Source organism: Pollachius pollachius, assembly GCF_949987615.1.
Source record: "Pollachius pollachius genome assembly, chromosome: 14".
NCBI lineage: Eukaryota > Metazoa > Chordata > Actinopteri > Gadiformes > Gadidae > Pollachius > Pollachius pollachius.
This window is the reverse complement of record NC_136947.1, coordinates 7,360,394-7,382,322: the sequence shown is the minus strand read 5'-3', so window position 1 is coordinate 7,382,322 and position 21,929 is coordinate 7,360,394. Positions and strand designations below refer to the sequence as shown.

Sequence of the window (21,929 nt, the reverse complement as noted above, 5' to 3'; positions counted from 1 at the left end):
TATCAAACTTCTTTGCGAAATGTTTTAGTTTTCTTTGCATGAAAAATTATAATTTAAATCCACAAACAACATATATGTAATCCAGGGCATATAAAGGCTGTGACCAGAAAATAATTACTTTCTCTCCATTGAAACCCATTCATATTTTTCGATCTCATAGGTCCCATGGGCTCTACCGGAAGAGGCGTGACTTCGCCACTATAAAGTACGGGTTGAACCTCCAGACTCAAACACAGAAGTATTTTATCTTCATTGATTGTCTGTGTCAGTGTTCCTACTTGCGCCACCTTATCGATGGCTTCATTGGCGTGCCCGTTCTACCAGTCCGGTAAGAAGCCCAGATATAATCTACTTCAACAGCATGACCTTTAATTTATGTGCACCAAAAGTGTGTGTGTGTGTGTGTGTGTGTGTGTGTGTGTGTGTGTGTGTGTGTGTGTGTGTGTGTGTGTGTGTGTGTGTGTGTGTGTGTGTGTGTGTGTGTGTGTGTGTGTGTGTGTGTGTGTGTGTGTGTGTGTGTGTGTGTGTGTGTGTGTGTGTGTGTGTGTGTGTGTGTGTGTGTGTGTGTGTGTGTGTGTGTGTGCCCCGTTTTAATTGTGAATTCTGCAACACCCGAATTATTTTGAAAGGTTCTGGTATGAGGTGAATACCTGGAAAAATGTTCTAGGATGCCTTGTTACACAACTAATTGGACTTTACTGGGACCGTTCTATTAAAACAATACTAGAATGGGTGTGTGTATACATATTTTTATACAATAAATACGTCTACGTAAGGGTCTCATTTAAATCTATAAATCCAACAATGTTGAGCTGCAACGTTTGTTTCCCTGGTGCTGCCTGCTTGTAATACTGGCCCCTTGTGGACATTTAGCAATCATACAGTTGGGTAAATCTTTACCTCGCGAAGTGCGTGTTATATTTCTGTTATGTGCGTGCGTTTTGTGTTCATTCAAAAATGTAGTTTTTCATTTTCGTATGTCATTTTAGGACTTGCACAGCTGTTCCACATGACACTAATTGTCTCTGCTACTTTTATGTACCAAGTCACGTGCTCAATGGGTGATCTCTTCACATGTTTAGTCTAACTATTATTGGCCCTTGCAGATCAAGATAGCAGACCTATAATTAGTGCTATGAGCAACACCTGCAGTTGTCCTATGACAACCCTTTTTCTATTGCCCTATTTGGTTTATTCAATTGACTGACACTTCGTTCCATCTCTGGACTTGTAAAAGCACAGATGACTCCATTGTAGCGTAAACCGTGCGGAAGGGGAGTGGTGGGTAGCTATAGACGTCGGTCTAGGTTTCTGTGGCGCCTGTGTTCGCAGGTTCAATGCCTCCGATGCGGAGATGAAGAAGATACTTCACAGGGAGTGTGGCTTCATCCGAATGCAGACGGGCACCAACCGAGTGGCGTTCATCATCGCACAGAACTCTGGTACTTCACAACGTTCCTGATCCAGAATAATTGGCTCACATGCAATAGTGCAGTACACGCGGCTTAAAGCTGTAAGGGTGATAAGCCATTACAAGGTGTTTGAAAATCGGCCTTTTCCTTTGTTTTAGTGGCATCACAAGTAGGCGTGTCCACCTAGATGTATGATGGATGGATAAGCAACATTTGCTACAGTCCACTGGGTAAACTGGCGGACTGATCTATCCAGCACAATTCTAGGTGGACACTCCCACTTGGGATGTCGCTAAAACACAGGAAAAGGCAGCTTTCCAAACGGCTTGTAATAGCCATTCACTCACACCAGGTGGCAGAATATCACCCCTTTTAATCCATAGTCTCTGCTAAAAGACGTTGGTGAACGGTGGTTGTATCTATTGTGTACATGCTTCAGCTGAGACTCTGTGCAGGACTGGTGGAGGGGGAGCTGGTGGGAAAGCAGCTGAGTCTACGTACACAAGCTCTGGCCAGGCCATCGTTTGCCAAGGAGCCCCATGTCAAGGAGGTATGGCTGCAGTGTGGACTGTCAAACGAACCATTAATTATTTTTTCATTCAATTTTTCACAAATCTCATCAAGTTTGATTTTTATCTTGCCAGTAGGGTTGCATTATATTTATTTTTTTCTCAGGTCTCCAGAGTGTTCCAGCTCCAACCAGACGGGAAGCTGGAGCAGACGCTTTCCATGTCAACTAAAAAGCAACCAATGATACAGCATCTGCACGTCACCTACAGTCGCTTGCCTTGAAGCAGATTGGTTTCAATACGAAGACCACCTTCTGTGTTGGTGCTAAAAAAAAAAAACGTAGTCTGCAATTTAAGTGGCCGGAAATGGAAGATCATGCAACGATATTCCAGCCTCAAAACGTTGCTTTGCACATTGGGTTATGGGTCATCACAAGGGATAAAGGAGACCATTTCATGAACTATTGGATGGTTTGTTTATGTATAAGCATGTTTTGTATAAAGAAGACTTAAATTCATGTTGCATTTACACTGCATATAAATGACATCTCGCTGTTCACTTGGCCGCCGTACAGTTTAACACGTGAACAAAATGTATTCAAATAGTGTTCTGAATTTCTGTTTTGTTTGCAATCAAATAAATGATTTGCTCCGTTACGGAGATATCCAACGTCATGAAGCCCGTGGAATTAGATGCAGTACAGGACACAATGACTTTCAGGGTTTTCATAGCATTCATTTGTGGACGGGCGTAGGAATGAGTTTAACATTGGGGGGGACACATATCAGAAACCTGAGAGATCCGTTAATGGTACAGAAATGTCATAAATTAACCACACCGAAAAATTTCACAAATATATTTTCTACTAAAAAGATACATTTGTAAAGGAAAACACTTTGAATGGCAGTAATGAACTATCAAATAAATTCTTTAATTGCACACTCAATCATCCAGTTTTTAAGAATAAGAAACGGTGACAAAACGCTGTGTTGCGCTTTCAAAATAAAATATTTTTCTCCCCCGGTATAATTTTTAGGTGGGACAAATGCGCCTGTCTCCAATATTGGAGGGGACACGTTCCCCCCCCCCCCCCCCCCCCCCCCCCCCCCCCGGTTCCTACGCCCTTGGCCTTACATATCACCCCTAAACATTAACAACTTTTATAAAGGAAAACATTAAATGACACGGTACATTAAGTAACTTACATTTCATCAAACTTCAAGTAGGTCAAGCGAACCCTCTCGTAGTTTCCAGCGGACTTATATCGTCTGTAGCCTCTCTATAACCAACAGTGCAGAACAAACACACCGCGTTGAACCATACGCCCACGTTGGCAAATGACGCCCAAAATCCTAAACACGGCCATCCACCACCAATACCGCCATATAAGTGCTCAAAACAGCAATAACCGGCAGCATATGTTCAGAGGCCACTCCGTACAGGACACAACGGAGCCAAACCACACGTCTTCACGGCAAAAACCGACGAGTTGTCCAATGTCCAGCCACCGGTAAACACGAGGAACAAAATACCACGATGCACTGTGCGCAGCACTATATAGTAGCAATACTGCCACCCTGTGGCCAATTGCCATATCCATTGCAAACCACCCCTAATCCCATTCCCAAGCAAGTTTATAACGAAAACTACAAACAGGTACATCAAACATAATTGGCTGAGAACTATAACACTAAGTGGAAACTAAATCCTAACTGTACCACCCTGTTACAAAATTAAACATAATCTGTTGAATAGGCTTTCAGAAGGGGATTTTAATTAGTGAAGTTCTACAGATTCCAGTCAACACAGAATTTAAACCTCAAGTATTTTTTTTTTCCACATGCTACAGCAGATTTTCTCTTCCCTAAATACCTGCATAATAGGTAAATAACAATAGAACATGGAAAAAGCCGAAAAACTTCATACACCCCGGTTTGAGCAGACTGATGTGATGCTACCCACACACAGAGGGACGGACAGACAGGGCGAGAGCATAACTCCTTGGCAGATGTATTTTAAGGATATTATTAATGGACATTACTAACACGGTTAAGTGGCATAATTGAAACATGACTCAAATGCTGGCATTTTGATAAGGTGTTGAATGTTTATTTCAAAGTAAAAAAAGAAAAATCAGACACGTAAATAATTTAACAGTTAAAGTGACAACCAACAGGCACACTATACAATCAATGATTGCTGTCAGAGTCAATCAAATACCACAAATGCTCTGATTGCTAAAATTATAAATACAACTTTTTACAGATTTGAAAATAATTATCACCTACATATGCAACATTGTGAAATGTAGCAGTGGAAAACCACAAATGTTACTTACACCGGGCACAACAGTTAGACTCAATATTTATAATCATCACTCATGTTTTTGGTCACGGTGATTATGATAGTTTGGGAAGGAGAACTGGGTGCACTATAATAGAACACAACCGCATCAGAAAACCTCATAAAGTGCAACACAGTTGATGGCAGTTAAAAAATAACCTCATTCCTTCTCTGGAATTAAACCTATTTGCCACATGGAGTCCTCCAAAAAAAATAGGAATGACAGTCTGATAGTTGTCACATAGCTGTTGAAAACAGTCAATTCCTATGTAGAGCTGAAACTAAGAGCAATCACTTTTTCTGCACGATGCTCATCTTAAGATTTAACAAAAACGACAAGCTTAGACTCTTAAAGCATCAACTTTCACCATGTACACATATTTGATTCTCCCGAATCGGTTTGGTAGTTGCCCCCAAGCACCAGACATATCCTCTTGAGAAGCAGACCGCTTCAGGCAGTGAAGATGTAGTAAACCAGTGGGAAGTGACGTCACAAAGTGCATTAGGTGCAACGAAACTGGACCCAGCTGCTTTTACTGCATTGATGGACATGCACGTCTTTGGACAAAATGTGGTTGAAACAATCAGGCAACAAAAAAAATGAATCATGCGATGAAAGTATAATTGTGACTAAGCTTTGGATGAATCATAGCCACCTATTTTGGACTTATCCGAGAGGCATGACGTTAATGCTGATGATACATTCATTGATGGCCATTCAGCAACAAACTGTTAGGTCAAGTTGGGTCTGTTCCACACTGCAGCTGTGTTCATCTCAAATAACTTAAGCCTAAGCAAGCTGGAGCCTGGTCAAAGTGTCTTTGTCCCATCAGGTCATTGTTCCTTCATGATGTATACGTAAACTGTAGTGAGAAAATACTTCAAGGACTCCACAGTGGAGGACAGCCAGTGGTGTTCAGAGATGACGTCCTTCTTTATGACACATTTACTAATTTCCGTCTGGAGAGGGAAAGGGGCGGGGGGAGAGAGAATGAAAGACAGAGAGAGATCCCTTCAAAATGTGATTACTTTTGATGAAATACTGGGTTTGCTAGTGAAAGGTCCAAGTTTAGCTTTAATATGGTTAATCAGCCAATGGGGGGCAGTATTTTCCTATGAAAGGCTGTCTAGCGATAGAGAGATCTCTCTCTAACACACACACACACACACACACACACACACACACACACACACACACACACACACACACACACACACACACACACACACACACACACACACCATCTTCCAACATAAATTTCCATCTGATCATTTAGAAGGACAACCATATAGGGGACCTACATAACGATCTATAAATCCTTGAGCATACAGTGCGGGCAATAGTCTGCATACTCAGTGTTGCCCTCACTCACCCAGCCTCCCTTTCTCTTGAGCCAGGGCACCAGGTACCTGCGGACCAGCTGACCAAGGCTGTCCACAAGGACGTGCACGGTGGCTGGCCGGCCCTGCCGCACACAATCTACAGCCAGGCCCGCCGCCACTGCGAACATGGACACCACCTTGCCCCATGTTATACCTTTAGCGAGAGAAAGACACCGAACGTCTTACACCATTAGAAAGAGAATGACACACAGACACATGCACAATTCAAGCAGAGAATATGAACACACATAAATGGCTTTAATTGGCGTCAACACAACTCTTCATGTTGGATTTATATATAATATTGTATATACTAATAAATGGAAATATTGTTTAAAATACATCCACTTACATACACATATACATACAGGCAGACAGAGAGAAACATATTTTGATTAGATTGTAGATTATTGATGGATTATTCATCGAAGTCACACGGGAAGTTGAAATCAGACGTCAATCAATCATATTTAAATCATGGTTAGATATCATACTCATTACAACCAAACTAATAATTTTGGAGGAAAACAACTCATTCTGAACCAGTTCCTAGTGACTAGACATACAGTATGTAGGCCAGGCAGTGGACCTTGCACTGAAGTAAATGGCAAATACCAGCCTTGTGTCAACACTTTTTACATTTATGTGCCTGATAAGATGTCTTGCTAGTTGCCGTGTTACATGACGTATGTGTTAATAAATAAAAAGTAAGGAGGTGTTTCAGGAGGGCTTTCACAACCCCAGAACAATAACAGGGAGGGGTGTTTGGGTGTGTGGGGAGTTACCACACGACCCCCCCCCCCCCCACACCCTTCTCTACAATGCTTCACATTTAATCTAAAATTGTGAAAAAAAGCCGACTTAAAGCCGACTTCAAAAAGAGCTCCGGTCTGGAGGACATCCTGCCGTGTTGCCATGCCAGCAGGGGGTTGTTATGACGGCATGGATCAGTGACGCAACAACAACGCCAGGTCCCAATTAGCATTAGGCTCCTTAAGCCCTGAGTCCACCTTAGGGCCGATACTCTGCTCTCTGCTGACCTGAGCTCAGCGGACCGGGACTCTGGCCGGGCACCCGGAGAGGAGAGGTCGGAGAGCTTAAAGCAGATAAGTATCCACAGGAGACTTCCAGGTCACCTGGTGCGAGGATCCCGCCCCATTCTGAGAAAGCCGGCCCCATATATAAGACCGTCGTGACAGACGTCGGAGGGTTAAAACTGTTTAGACGAGCAGGAAGGATAAGGAGAGCAGGGGGGAGGCGGGACTTTCGTTTGAACTAATGAATGAATGAATGCATTGAATTCTATTCAATTAGTTTGTTGCATACGGGACTCGGCTAACCTAGCGATTATTAGTGATGGCATATGGTTCTATGAACATTCTTACTGTACCGAGAGCCATATATTGTTTCACCTTCTTCTGACAAATGTAATTATTGTAAGTCGCTTTGGATAAAAGCGTCAGCTATTTGCCCTAAATGGAATGTTATTCTAGAGAAGGAGAGGAAGCAGTGACTGTAGTTGGATTATTACTGAAAATGGAGGCACCACTACAGACCAATGGCAATGCCTTTGTTAACAACCATTTACACTCATCCGTGATCATGACTTGTGTGTGGAATGTAACTGTCTAACTTAATAGAGGATACTTTCTACTCAGTATTATATTTAGAGTTACAAAAGCAGAAATCGTTAAAGTTCATCCTATTATAGTTCCACAATGATGGATTGAGTATTCTAAGATATTTCCTTTTTCAAGCAACGGGTTTGAGTGGAACAATCACACACCATAAATAGTTTCGGTCAGACAAGTGTGTAGAAAATAGCAATATCTTTCCATCTACAGTGAGTTGTCAGAGCAGAAAGCCGGGGCAGGCAAGGATCAGTGGTCTGTTATTCTTAAGATGGAATCCCACGCCATTCTAAAAATTGCTCTCTAGTGATGCAGGGACAGCGACGTATTCAACCAGAAACCCAAGCATGCTACTCTGAAAAAAGCAAGTATCTTATTTTTGATCTTTCCAGGCAATGTGCCAAAGTGGACCTCTCGAGTTCTCTGCGTTTCTTTTGCATCGCGGGGACATTTACGAGCGCTCCCCACTCTCATCTCGTTACAAAGTTATCTCTCCTTCGTCAGTCGGTTACATTTAACGGTCTCGCCGCAATAATTCCTCTTGTGAAATCTACAAAGGCTTATTTTGTGCGACAGACATAAGGTGACGAGGAATGCCGAGATGAGTGTGGCACTCAGATACGACTGCAGCGCAGCTCTGAATGCCAGAGGTCATAGGGTTCAAAGTACTACAGTGAAATATCTGTGCACCAGACAGAGGGGTGTGGACGTTTGGATCCCTTAGGAATATCGTTAATGCCTCTCATACAATAACGATTAACTATGATCAAATCAAGCAAAACAAGATACACAAGAAAAACAAAAATATCAAACGTCACGTGGTCATAATTATTTGACAGCCCCCATTTGAATAAAGGGAAGGATCAATAAGAAATCTGGCCGACTGTAAATCAAATTGGAAGTTAATGTTCATAAAAATATTTGTCTGGTCTTCCTATTTTTCAAAGCTGCAGATTGTGAGGCAGAGCAGGAGAAGGACTTGTCGAGACACAGACTAGTCATCAGACAATACAGACTCAAGTCCTCAGGTAGAACCGGCCAGCCAACTGTATATGGTGCACTTTTTGACACAGAAATTTAAAAAAGCAACCCACTTAAAAGCAGTCATGAGTTTGTCTTCGGCTTGGCTTCTTTAGGCATTGGGATTTGGTGACATGTATGCCACTTAAAAAAAAATGTGATTATGGTTACGTCCAACATCGAACATTAGCGTTTACTACGTCAACACCGTCTTCCAGCTCTTTCTTTCTTTATTTTTTGCATGTTCTTACTTGCAATATGCCAACTGAAATGAAGGATGATTACGCAAACAGGGACGTGGCGCTTCCTGACGCTTAGGTTATTTTTAACCCATCTCTTTTCCCAAGAGATTCCCCTTCCAACCGATGACTAGTCAAGACTGTCTGCCCACAGAAGGAGACCCTGCCTGGCCTTGAGTCGGTCGCACCACCGTCACAGACGCCGCCCACGTATGGCTAAATATGTGTACCTGTTGAAAAGATCTCTGTTGCCACAGCAATGAAGGCATCCGATACCATATTCTCCATGGCAACAGAAATGTTGAGTTGCCGAGCCACGTTCCTGTAGAGACTTGGGTGCATACACTCCAACTCATCGCCTAGGTAACAGTGGAAGAAGAACCCAGAGAGAGGAGAGAGAAGAAGGGTTAAGAAAATGACACCCATTCTCTAAAGTTGATGACAAATCATGTTAATTCCAAGAGCATACAGTCTCAAATAAACCACATATCCCCCTCTAGCATATGTCATACTAACCAACAAATGGTCCCAAGTTACCGACACAATGAGCACAATGTTTGCATTTGTACAGTTCAAGCCATTGAGGCAAAGTGTTTATGTCATTCAGAATCAACCAGATCTCCCCTTGAATCCATATCTGCAAAATCAAGGGTGGTAGCCACTAGCCATAAATCATGCATGAAATGCACTATGCAGCTTACGTTCAGCACTTCCACCTGAGCATTGAAAGGGGAACTCTTATGACCAATAGGATGCACACACCCAGGGGTAAAGGCCGCATGAGGAATACAGTCGGCCTACCAATAAACAATACAATATTGTGAGCAGTCAAGGAATTTTGTGACGCATTGACCCGCCTAGACCTAGAATCTACTGATGACCCTTCAGGTTCGACATTCGTGTTGCACATTGATCACTTTATCCTCACCAAGATACAGGAGCACCAGAGACACCTCGGCCAGGGCTGTGCCGGTGGACGGGAAGTGGAGCTCGCTCCTGGCCCACCCATACCCTTGTTGGTTGAGCCTGCAGAGGACGTAGTCCCGGTACAGCGCCTTGGCCTGGAACACCAGCTCCTTGTCGCTCACCGAGCGGTCAAACACGTCCAGCACCTCCGCGGCGAATTCTGAGGACTTCCGAAGCACTTCCATGATGCAGTCGCACCGCACACCCCCCCCCCCCCTTGGTCCCTCTGACTACACGACCCCGCAGGAGGGGGGTGTGGGTCAGGTCACCCGGACCTCTTTAAGAGTAAGCTAATGGGCTTGGTTCCAGGTGGTCACCTCGAGTGATGAGATGAACGACTGCCAAAGGTCATGACAGTACGCTGGGAGTGGGGGTAAACGAAGAGTAATTTTAAAGCAAAAACAAATTAATACCGAATGAAAACTAATGCTATTTTTTTACTTAGTGTGTGTGTGTGTGTGTGTGTGTGTGTGTGTGTGTGTTCCGGCTGCAGCCACAGTTTGCCTTGTATAGAAAAATAGGTGGGTGTCAAGGAAGACTGAAAATTTTGGCCTGAAACTTACATGACTTACATAATATGCTGGAGGCGTTGTTATTATGACTCACGTTGTGTGATAGTCAAAACATGGACAGATTCTTTGATTACGAAACAACAAGAATCACATAAGTATAATATTGTGCAACTGAGACACAGCCTTCAATGTTTGACTGAGATTATATCAACATACAAAAGCATTTCCATTCAACTGAGTCAATCCTTTACCTTAAACGTCGTGCCCAGCAAGTCCACGCGTTAGAAATCCATAAAGTGTACAATGGACTTTACTTTTTCAGAAAGACACTGTACATGCAGAGGCTGTTTCTCATTCCACTCGCTTCCCGTCACTGTCAAAACAGCGAACCCAATCCTGAACAGGCCTACCTACTCCTTTAATCCCACCAGTTAACGGAGGATTTGAAGTAACGCCGACTTTCTCTGTCTACTCTTCTGCTGGCGCCCTGCTCGCTGATCAGTTTAGTTTCCCTCTCTCCACCTATGAGTTTAGTTTTCCCGTGGAGCGGCCGCACGGCGTGGTGACAGCGGATGAACACAGATCAAGCACGCCAGCATGTTGCTCCTCCTCCGTTTGCATTGGAGGCGGAGATAAGAGCACCCCCCCCCCCCCCCCCCCCCCCCCCACCCCACATCAATCACATCAATGGACATACGTTTCAATTGTCATGTGTAGGCTTGGTTGATATCTTTTTGGTCTAATACATTTTTTTGGTCTCATTTTTATTTGATTATTTTTGTGTAATTCGTTTGTTTATTTTACTTGCAGGCCTCGCTTACACCTGGTCCATCGTGTTGGTTCAAGTTTTAGTCTCGTTTTTTTTTTTTAAAGTTTGAAATTGACATCTGATGCGGGTTGTTCGGCGATTATAAATGTTTTGCTAACTCCACCACAAGATGACGCTGTTGTCATAGGTATCAGGACATCTTTGTGCTTAGTACTGAAGAGCCTACATCCTTATCCTGCACCCTGCTGGAACTTATATGTCAACATAACAATCATCTTAATTATTTTACGGTATTACGGTATTTTTGTGGAACCCATAGGTCTCATCTTTTGCCTCCATGTAGACTAATAACCAAGTGTTGCGATTCAGCAAGGCATGTCATATGAGGGGAACATAGTATGGCTTTGTTGCTAATTAACTGCCTGTACTTCACACCAAAAGCTATAAAGCGTTTCGAGCGATAAACGCCCATTCAGTTTCTATTAGACATGCGCGATAAAGCGATAGCAGCGATAAAATGCATGCGCGATAGCTTTAAAGCTGTAAATGACATTTGAAAACAGTTCAACTTTATGCAAAGCTATCAGCTGATAGCTTTGTGTCTTATAGATGTCTTATAGAAAGTGAATGGGCGTTTATCGCTCGAAATGCTTTATAGCTTTTGGTGTGAACGTAGAGTAAATGACCCTCCAACCAATCGGAATGTTTTGAGGAGCAAGATAGAATTTTTAAATGGTTCACGTGAAGAGCGACTGTACGTTCACACCAAAAGCTATAAAGCGTTTTGAGCGATAAACGCCCATTCACTTTATATTTGACATGCGCGATAAAGCGATAGGAGCGATAAAACGCTTGAGCGATAGCTAAGCTGTAAAGTTGAAAACAGCTCAACTCTATGTTAATGAGCTAGTAGCGTTTCGGCTGTAAATGACCGCCAGACAATCGGAATGTAGATGTCACTCGCCGGCGTGGGTCCCAGTAAACATACTCGAGAACTTTAGTTCCTAGTTCCTACCAAACATTTGTTCCTTCATCATGGTGCGTGAAAGAATAATTGCGGCTGTTGCAGGGCATCGTATATTATACGACGCCAGCCTGTTCATTTACAGGGATAGGAATTAGTAAGCAAAGGCGTGGGACGATGTGGCCAAAGAAGTTGGGTTTTCAACTTAACTTCTTCATTTATATAACATAATTTGAGCGCTAGAACGCTCATTTCACAGCGGGAACGCTTGTTTATAGCGGGAATGCAATTCATTTGCTCTCCGTACTGATCTGACCAATTGCAGGTAGGCTACATAGGGTGACCAGACGTCTCGGTTTTGCCGGGGCAGTCCCGATTTTGAGTTGCGTGTCCCGAGCTCAAATGTCCCGGTTTCCACCAACCACATGTCCCCTTTTATCCGCGATTACATAGCCAACGCGCGCGCAATTTGACAGAGGACGGCAAACAAATAGGCTATAATCTAGCATATAAACAATTGCTCCATTAATTAGTTATTCAGTGTTTCATGTATTTATGCTTATTATTTTTCTATTCACCAAACGTGACTATATCTTGTGTGTTTTGTGACTTGGCTGCATCAGTAACTGCACTTGCCTCAACTACGAGCCTATGCAAAGAGCGCGGCTACTTTAGATGGAAAAGCAAGATCGCATGAGCGATATGAGTTGTAAATATTTTTGACAGCGTTACGTTTTGAGCTTTCCGTTACTTGTTCGGGATATTGTTTCATGAAATTGTTCGTCAAAACTCGATATTTATTCTCAGTGTCGTTTTTGAGGTTTTGATTTGCTCATATTATTCTCGATCCGTGGACCTCAAACAGGCGAAGGCAATAGGATATTAGGTTGTACGGAACCGGAAACTATATTGCGGTAGACCGAGGAAACGCCACACTGCAGGATCCTTAAGCACAGCGTACCCCGACGTTAATCATGCTACAGGAAGCAGGTGCGTCTTCCCATCAAGACTGACCAATGAGGTCGCCGCAAAATATTCCGAGAGAAGACATGACTTTTCGAATGTTATACACATGTTTGGGCTTATTAGTGGGGAATGTGATTTAATTAAAGTTGCACAATTATGGGAGTTTAATATTAAGTTGATACACGTTATTCCTTGAATTATTAATCCCTGGAAACTATCATATGACCTCAGGTAAGTGTTAATTAAAGTCGTCTCACTTCAAACACTCAGACCGCCGATTTGTTTCTCTCTGTGCGGTACGAATGGGGCCAACGTCTGTATAGCTACCTTTTACAAAGAATAGTTGTCTGAAAGTGTTCGTACACTCGTATGCCCCCAAAACCGGTGGATGACCCGTGTTGATAATTAAGGCTATTTCAGAGTTTGGTCAAATGTTCAGGTGTTCATTGTAATTCGTTTATTTGATCATAGCAATGTGGAGCTCTTTCCATGAAGTTTGATTATGCCTAGTGGAAAACAACGCAAACAAGGTGTGTGTGTGTGTGTGTGTGTGTGTGTGTGTGTGTGTGTGTGTGTGTGTGTGTGATTATACGTCACATAGTCTTATTTATTGTCAAGTAAATAATATACACACTAGTATATTTAATCAATTGAAAGTGAGGTCTTGTCATTCTGATCAGACCAAGGATGTAGTGATGCCTGAGGGTCATTTTCAACATGCCACAGCCTAGGGTATTGTCTTAATCTAAAATAAATTAACCAATAACATGAACAGGAAATTTGAACAATGAAGACACACACTGCCATGTGAATGGAGGGCTAGAAATTCTCCTCTCCTAATACAAAAACACATTAAAATATTTTGGTTTTAATACCATGTCCGTTATTTGATTTAGCCCTGCGGGTCACATAGCCTTGCCTCAGTACCCCAGTAGCACCTACCATGTATAATTTGACAATTATATAATTGAGGACAAGCAGTTGGTCTCGTGGACTGTTGTGGCTGAGAGCCGTGGTAGTCGTTGTTTTGTTAGGCTGTTTGCTAGTTTCTATGGAATTCACTTTATTTGGGCCAAACTAAGAGGGCCCTACCCGTCACAAGACCCACTAGAACAGTCAGGGATTTGTATGGCGAGGAATATAATGCACAGCGGTGAGCCTTGCCATGTAGCATGATTATGATCTCTACCAGAACATATCTAGACCATAAACATAACTACATGGTTGGTTTAAATGTTTTTTAGTTGTTTTTTACTATTTTAACACTTCTTTTTTTTTTACATATTTAAGTTCTGTTCTCTAGGATCTCTCCCTGGCTGTGATTAAATGTGGCTGGATTTTTATATTGGAATATCTTAATTAGTCGTTTATGAATTAGACTTCATAATTGTATCATGTGTCGAACACCTGGTGAAGCACAACGCTACATCTTGACGACATCAGGGTCTTTCAGAGAAGCTATTGGAATTGTTAATGAACTTAGTTTCGGGGCTTTTTTCAGCTTTGTTTTTCTTAAGTGGCAGAGACCCCAGTCGTGTTAGCTGGCAGCCACCGGTTCACCCAAGGTGCTCTTGAATCTAGGTGTCCACTCTACTAGGACCTCATTATATACTGCCATCTACTAATGAGTGACATGAGTTAACTGCCCTCATATTGCCATACGTCATCTATTGAAATTCTAAAACCTTAGCCGTGTACGACCTTTAAAAAAAAACGGACATCTATGCTGATACACAAATATACACAATTACATGTGTATATTTATGGTTTCATAAATCCACAAACATAATTATAAACTTCTCAACTCTTCTCCTTTCTATAGAAAGAGTAAAACCTACCGGGGGGGTGTGTGTGTGTGTGTGTGTGTGTGTGTGTGTGTGTGTGTGTGTGTGTGTGTGTGTGTGTGCGCGCGCGCGCATTCAGATTCTTGCAATTCTTGCAGAATGGATCAGTCAATTCCAAGTTCCCCTCCATGGCACGCCCATCCCCTATGCCTGGCAAACAGGTAGAACCAGAGCCGCGGGACTGTGAATAGCTTGTCATTATGAGTGCGGGCAGGCCCACAGCCATGTTCAGCTTGGCATTCGTCTGTATTGTTTAGTCCTTACACACTGGTCATTCATTTAATGCTGTGCTGGGTTAACCTATCACCCAAATAGCACTTATGGAAAAATATCGATAGGTTACTTCATAGCAGTATGGTCAGTGGTTGCTACATACTGTCTTGGCTCTTCATAGAAACTCTCTTGCCCCCTCGCCCACCCCCACACACAGTCAACACATGTCCCCCACACACAAAGTCTAACAATGATGGTAAATCAATGCGATCATGGTTTGCGACCCCATACCCATATTCAAATGACCATCGATCTCTCCATCTAAAGCCCTATCTAAACCTCCATTGATGAGGACAAGGAGGTGGAGCCTGGGCCTGAAACAGGGTGTGGGCCTGAAACTATCAAGGCGTTGTCTGTAGTAAAGGGCTGGGGTTTATAGAGTCGAAAGAGTGCCGTCCCACACTTTGGCCTTCCAGTTTGACTTCTCTCTCTCTCGTCTCTCTGTCTCTGGTGTCTTCCCCCTCACATTCTACCATTCCAGCGACGGACCTAAGGACCTCACACTGTAGGTTGGATTTACATTGCTCAGGCTTTTTTTTTATGCCAGTGAAGCACCCCCCACGCCCCTCCCCCCCCCCCCCCCCCCCCCCCCTCCTTCACTGGCATTGCATTGGAAACACGTTGGTCTCTATGAGTAGAGACACCGGTGTTTGATCCGCGTGGCAGTGGAGCTGCTGTACTCCAGATTGGGGCACATTTAGGGGCTGAGGACCTCCGCTCAGGTGAGTGACTTGTGTGAACAGATTTACACTTGAATCCTATATGGATAGTCTGAGACTTTCTTTACTGTACTGGGGGAACTACCCAGGACACTGGGGTGCCTTGATTAATAGAAACACATCAAGTGAGAGCAAGCCAAGTTTAGGATTTAACATTTAGGACTATTTGTTTCAATCAGGAGTGTCATTCTGTGACTTTGGCATTATCTGTATCTATACTCTATGCTGTCCCCTATTCTTGTCTCTTCTGTGTCCCGGCACCCGTTCATTCCATTCAATCTTCTCGGCTCCAGGTTGAGCTCATTGAGTAAGAATGGCAGTTGAGGTTTAATCCTAGGGGGATGCTTTTACTTTCTTAACCGGAAGCACCCACCTTCCAACGACAACCTGGGCAAAGTTCCTATCTATGACCTCAGATGGAAGACTTGCTACTAGGGCTCACCTCTTTACCTGTTTGACTTGCTCAGTAAGTCACCTCATTGTTTGAGGAGGAGATTACAGTTGGCAACAGGGGATTAAAAAAAAACCTCTTGTATGATTGGACATGGGCTTTGAATTGCACATGACATTCTCCCCGATCATTTTAAATTATTTACATTCATTATTTTTATTGAGTGAAAATGCTAACAATAGTCTTTGTGTATATCCCCCCAACCCCCCCCCCACACACACACACACACACACACACACACACACACACACACACACACACACACACACACACACACACACACACACACACCTACCTGTCAGGGCGTACTGCCCTGGGCCGTGTATGGTGTTGAATGAGCCTCCTCTGACTGTTTGTTTAGTCGATGTAGAGGAAGCAGCTGGACTGGGTCGTTTTATTACCTCCCTTAACCACTCTCAGCTAGGCTCCATTCTCCCACAGGCAGGCAGGACTATGTCAAACACAGATTGAATCCTTTTTCTCGTTTTGTGCATTTCAGGGGGACAAACTTAGGCCGTCAACATGCTGCAAGAAATCATGTCAAATGTTTTACAGCTCCACACCCTCGTTATACAGAGAACCGGTGAGTACTGTTTGCGTTGTGTTGGGTTGATATATAGTTGTGTGTGTGGTAATCTCTCTTATAATCCATGCAACAACGCATCCATGTGCTCTGGTGATTTGCAGATGACCGGTTGAGGGGCTACCTATTGATGCACAGCCCCGTACTGATGACCCTCATCTTGCTGACCTACGTCTTCCTCTCGGTGTACGCGGGACCCCGCTTCATGGCCAACCGCAAGCCCCTCGGCCTCAAGGGCACCATGGTGGTCTACAACTTTACCATGGTGGTCCTGAATGGATACATAGTGCATCAGGTAAATGCTTTTCCTGCCCATTGAAATTACCCAACAATTCAGTATTTTGTGTAAATGTAAAATAAAAGTGCAAATGTTATTTTTCAGTGAATTCCTTCTTTTTGTAACAGAAAAGGTCTAGACTAGTCTATCCAAATACAGTTCCACACAGTCACTAACCTATCGGCGCCATACTTGTTGAACCTTTGTGTTGTGTGTTGATGGGTTGATATCAAATGTGATGTAACATGGGATGTGTTTTGCCCTGCCAGTTCCTAGTGTGGGGATGGGGTACGACGTACTCGTGGCGGTGTGATCTGTGTGACTTCACAAGCAGCCCACAGGCCCTCGGGGTAAGCTGCTGAATCATTGTTTCTATCGCTGTGGGTCATACTTGATGCTACACCTTTTAGTTTGCAGGCTACACTTAAACTCTGTTGAGAGCTCTAAGAGTGTCACGATGTTAATACTAGATGGATTGATACTTGAAAAACGGACCTAAATTCCTTATCGCAGCATGTTGTGAATATCATTAAATTCAGATTTTGCTTATGCATGCAGCAGCCAGTTTTTTCTAAATTAACATTCACATTCACTGACACTACTTCTATCTTTCCAGATGGTTCGAGCATCCTGGATCTTTTATATTTCCAAGTACATTGAGCTTCTTGACACTGTAAGTGTTGTCTTATTTCAATCCAACATTTGTACCTTTTTTACTTTTTAATATCAAGTGATCACTAAACAATTAATGTCTAAAATTAACGAGTAAATGCTCTGTTTGCAGCTATTCTTTGTCCTGAGAAAGAAACAGAGCCAGATCACGTTTCTCCATGTCTTCCACCACTCGTTTATGCCCTGGACCTGGTGGTGGGGCATCACCCTGACCCCTGGTAACCTCTCACCCCATTGCTGTCAACGGTCAAATGTACATTGTAGCCAAAGGCCTTACGTTTGAAAAGAAATTGTGTGTGAAAGGCTCAAAGCCCAACCTATTTCAAAGAATATCTACTATAGGTCTGTATTTGACCCAAATTAACTCTTGATTTGAGTAAATAGAAGGGTTTTGTGTTTGGTTAGATCTATATTTTTTTATAAAAAGATCTCATGTCTTCCAGTCGCAGGAATGGGCAACTTCCACTCCATGATAAATGCAGGGGTCCACGTGATTATGTACTTCTACTACGGGCTCTCGGCTGCAGGACCCCGCTTCCAAAAGTACCTCTGGTGGAAGAAGTACTTGACAGCCGTCCAGCTGGTAGGGCTCTGTCTTAACTCAATGTTTGTTTTTGCATCTTACTATACGTTGAGGTACCCCCTGGCATGCTCTACAATGATATTGTCTAACTTGAATCGTTCATCTCCTGTCTAGATCCAGTTCATCATGGTGTCGGTGCACATCAGCCAATACTACTTCATGAAGGACTGCGACTACCAGGTGCCTATGTGGATCCACCTCATCTGGATGTACGGAACGTTATTCTTCTTCCTCTTCGCCCACTTCTGGGTGCAGGCCTACATTAAGGGCAATCGCCCCCCCGTGGCCCACCCCAAGGAGAACGGCGTGGCGCCGGCCACGTTCAAGGAACTAGAAAACGGAACGGCGCCCTACCTGTCAAACGGCAAAGTGCTCGTGAGCAAAGTCAAGGAAATCTAACCTTTTTTTTCACTGAAGAGAGACAGACAAAAATGAGGAATCTATCGGAGCTCCAGGAATACCATCGATTTCACACGGTTACTGTTCAACTGAATTAAATTTCTGTAATTATATTTATGCACTGTTTTTTGGGGGGGACGATTGGATTTTACAGTTGGTGTCTGCTTGCCACATTGTGTTTTCAGATTATTTGTTTGTTAAACTCAACCGTGATATACACTGGATGAAGATAGTCAATTGTCACTGATGGTATTCCCAGACTCAATTGACAGTTGGATTAACCCTTTTCTCGGGAGGATTGCACAATTACTGAAAAGACTACCACATGCAAGTTGTTGCTACACAGGTTTTGTCAAGAATGTTGTCATTGTATCCAAATGTCCAATGTTTAGTATTTTTTCTTAAGTTTTAATTTAACTGAGTAAATGTTTTGAGATCAAATAAATGTGTTGCTTCGACATCAGCTATGGTCTGAGTTCAAATCGATTTGCTTTCTATGCATGAGATACGTTAAAAAAACAATTACATTCCATAGCCTACTTTCACTAACATTTGTAAAATAAGTCTAGTACAGTGTTGGAACGACAAGGGATAGGCTATAAGTGATCCACCTCTAAGGCATTAACTGCCCTTTAGTTGAAGTGCATCTTTATGCTAAGTTCACAATTTTTTCTTTTTTTTTTAACTTGTCTAGTGTAAAAATGTAGCGTCCTTGGATAGATGCAGTCTATCCCAGAGCATGTCTTCATGTGTGCATTGGAATTGGTCGCTATTCTTGGAAAACTGCACAACAAATTTGCCTGCTTGAGACAGATTTCTGAATCATTGCTGGTGCGGCTGAGTTGTGAATGCAAGTAGTGCCAGAAGCCCTCTATAGAGGGGCGAAGTCACGCCCCTTCCGGTAGAGCCCATGGGATCTATGAGATCGAAAAATATTATATAAATGGGTTTCAACGGAGAGAAAGTAATTATTTTCTGGTGCCAGTCTTTATATGCCCTGGGTTACGCATATGTTGTTTGAGTTCTCGACGCGAATGATATACGTCACCACCCGCACTTGGAACTCCGGTACAGACATGGCGATCTCTCTGCTCCACTTCAACGCTTTTTTTCCAAGGGGAGGATAAAATCATTGAAAGAGGTGAAAGCCATTATAAGTCGGGGCATGTGGAGAGTTTAATTTATGCCGATGGGGAGATTGTCGGTCTTGTCCACGCCAGTCGAAGGGAGCGTGACGTCACATACGAGACGTGTAGTCTCATTGTTTTCTCTACAGCCTTTAACTGAACAATAAACGGTCAAACTCTTGACATGAAAAAATATCATTTAAATCCCAAAACAATATATGTGTAATCCGGGGCATATCTGAAGATAATTATTTTCTCTCCATTGAAACCATTCATATTTTTCGATCTCATAGGTCCCACGGGCTCTACCGGAAGGGGCGTGACTTCGCCACTATTCAGAAGCACATTGCCGGGAAAGGCACGTACAGGGTAATGTCAATCTCATCTACTTCCATGTGGTACCAGCGGGTGACTCGATAACCAATAGAACATCTTTACTTGGCAAACACGATCCTTTCATGAATGGCTGGAAACACAGATCTTGAAAAAGGGCAGCTCCTCCCAGTCCCTTGAGTTGTATGTGTTGCAATAGTGCCATCTGCTGGAGTGTCCCTTGGCCCACCCATTCCGCTCATGTGTGAAAGTGCGGCAGACGGAAACCATAAGGAACATAGCTGGATGTGTATTCACGTTATTATTTACACAGTAGCCTATAATAGGAAATGCTCAAATGTAAATCAGCACAATTTAACACTGACTGTAGTTTATTGTGGGTAAAGAAGCAACGGTGAAGGACCGTACTAAACGCCCTATCATTGTATGGGTCTGTAAAATGCTAATCAAATCAAAACAATTGTATTTATTAATCACCTTTAGTAAAAAGGTCATTGGTTTGGGGGAGATCTTATGTTTTATTTATGTTTTTGTCATGCCTGTCTACGCTTCAAATTCGTGCATATTGCAAAAAACATGCAACAGCGCCCCCTGGGGTCACACTTTTCGGTGGGTCCCAGAATTCGGTGTAAAACCGGCGTATGTGGCTAAAGGCGCTAAATTTGAAGAACCCTCCGAAAAAAAACCTACTGTTCTTTTCATTTTGTGGACGGCAGACCATCAGATTAACACCCATACCCCGAGAAATGGTTGGGATGTTATTCCTACGGCGAATAAGTCTCGTCGGATGTTGTGAGGCTCCAAGGTAAGATAACATTTTAGCTCTAACAGCTATCAATTTCGCTAGTCGTTAGCCAGCTAGCGTCTAATGAGTATGATCAGCATATACCCGTAACTATGCCTTGGCTTGACCTCAATAAATGAACAACATTACAAGATAAGATCAGGTCGAGGCCTTCTAATTTGATGTCCAGGACTGGTTGTGTTGAAAGGCAGCAAAAATGATTAACCTTATCGTCGATAACTTACTGATGTCTGATGTTATTTCTACAGAACCCTCAACCAGCTCTGCAATCCAGGAGACTGATGGGATGACACACCGTGATGCTTCTGCACAGGGGAAGTATACATTCATGGAAGATCACATCTTTGCTGTCAGTGACTCACTCCATTGTCCTCTCCTCCATGACCAGGCAACCCAGTGTCCTGAACAACATCTTGTACACACCGAACTTCTCCGGAATGATCGGCTGTGTCTACTGTACAAGTGGATGCCTTTGAGGCCCTACCCGACGACCTGAAAGAAGGATGCAGCATCTCTCAGCTACATCCCAAGGATCAACTGTTGATGACCCTGATGGAGCTCCAGCTGAACCTATTGCAGGACGACATCGCAGAGGTTCAGAGTGTCTCAGTCTGTGGTCAGTAGGATAATCTCTCAGTGGCTGGACTTCATGGAGGAGAAGATGAGGTGCTATGTTCCATGGCTGCCCAGGGAGACGATCTAGGCAACGATGCCACAGAGCTTCAGGGAACATTATCCATTAACCACATGCGTAATCGACTGTTCTGAGACCCCTCTTCAGAAGGCTCACAATCTGGACTCAAGAGGCGAGTCTTACAGTTATTACTATGGACATAATACAATCAAGTTCCTCATAGCTATTGCACCATGTGGTTTGATTATGTTCATCTCTCCAGCATATGGTGGGAGATGCAGTGACAAGTTCATCACAGCCAACTCAGGGTTTCTGGAGTATCTGCGTCCAGGTGATGAGGTGATGGCTGACCGAGGAGTTGTTATCGAAGATCTTCTGTTTGAACGTAAAGTCAAGCTCGTCCTGCCAGCTTTCACCAGAAGAGGCCTTCCCTTGTCCGAAGAAGACACCAACACGAGGCGCATAGCCAAAGTCTGAGTGCACGTTGAGGGTCATACGCCGCCTGAAGAACAGT

General features: G+C 43.3%; 3 protein-coding genes and 1 long non-coding RNA gene across 4 annotated transcripts; 3 read left to right on the top strand and 1 right to left on the bottom strand.

Moving 5' to 3' along the window:
- Positions 1 to 253: 253 nt before the first annotated feature.
- LOC307085533 (peroxynitrite isomerase THAP4-like) lies at positions 254 to 2,501 on the top strand. Its single transcript, XM_079750350.1, has 4 exons — positions 254 to 328; positions 1,333 to 1,442; positions 1,868 to 1,962; positions 2,088 to 2,501. Exons 2-4 carry the CDS (start codon positions 1,355 to 1,357, stop codon positions 2,202 to 2,204), a joined length of 300 nt encoding a protein of 99 aa, XP_079606476.1. The 5' UTR covers positions 254 to 328; positions 1,333 to 1,354; the 3' UTR covers positions 2,205 to 2,501.
- A 1,526-nt stretch (positions 2,502 to 4,027) lies between these two features.
- On the bottom strand, positions 4,028 to 10,572 carry LOC307085644 (bcl-2-related ovarian killer protein homolog B-like). Its single transcript, XM_079750511.1, has 5 exons — positions 10,268 to 10,572; positions 9,467 to 9,865; positions 8,769 to 8,897; positions 5,639 to 5,802; positions 4,028 to 5,225 (listed from the first exon to the last, which is right to left on the bottom strand). Exons 2-5 carry the CDS (start codon positions 9,687 to 9,689, stop codon positions 5,100 to 5,102), a joined length of 642 nt encoding a protein of 213 aa, XP_079606637.1. The 5' UTR covers positions 9,690 to 9,865; positions 10,268 to 10,572; the 3' UTR covers positions 4,028 to 5,099.
- Positions 10,573 to 15,237: 4,665 nt separating this feature from the next.
- elovl1a (ELOVL fatty acid elongase 1a) lies at positions 15,238 to 18,974 on the top strand. The gene is made up of 8 exons (XM_079750459.1): positions 15,238 to 15,554; positions 16,502 to 16,585; positions 16,690 to 16,880; positions 17,132 to 17,212; positions 17,479 to 17,535; positions 17,647 to 17,752; positions 17,978 to 18,117; positions 18,232 to 18,974. The coding sequence occupies exons 2-8, from the start codon at positions 16,525 to 16,527 to the stop codon at positions 18,514 to 18,516; spliced, it is 921 nt and encodes a 306-aa protein (XP_079606585.1). The 5' UTR covers positions 15,238 to 15,554; positions 16,502 to 16,524; the 3' UTR covers positions 18,517 to 18,974.
- A 518-nt stretch (positions 18,975 to 19,492) lies between these two features.
- On the top strand, positions 19,493 to 21,925 carry LOC307085923. The gene is made up of 4 exons (XR_013812395.1): positions 19,493 to 19,657; positions 19,937 to 20,012; positions 20,693 to 20,781; positions 21,030 to 21,925. It is a non-coding gene; the product is annotated as an uncharacterized lncRNA (long non-coding RNA).
- Positions 21,926 to 21,929: the final 4 nt, after the last annotated feature.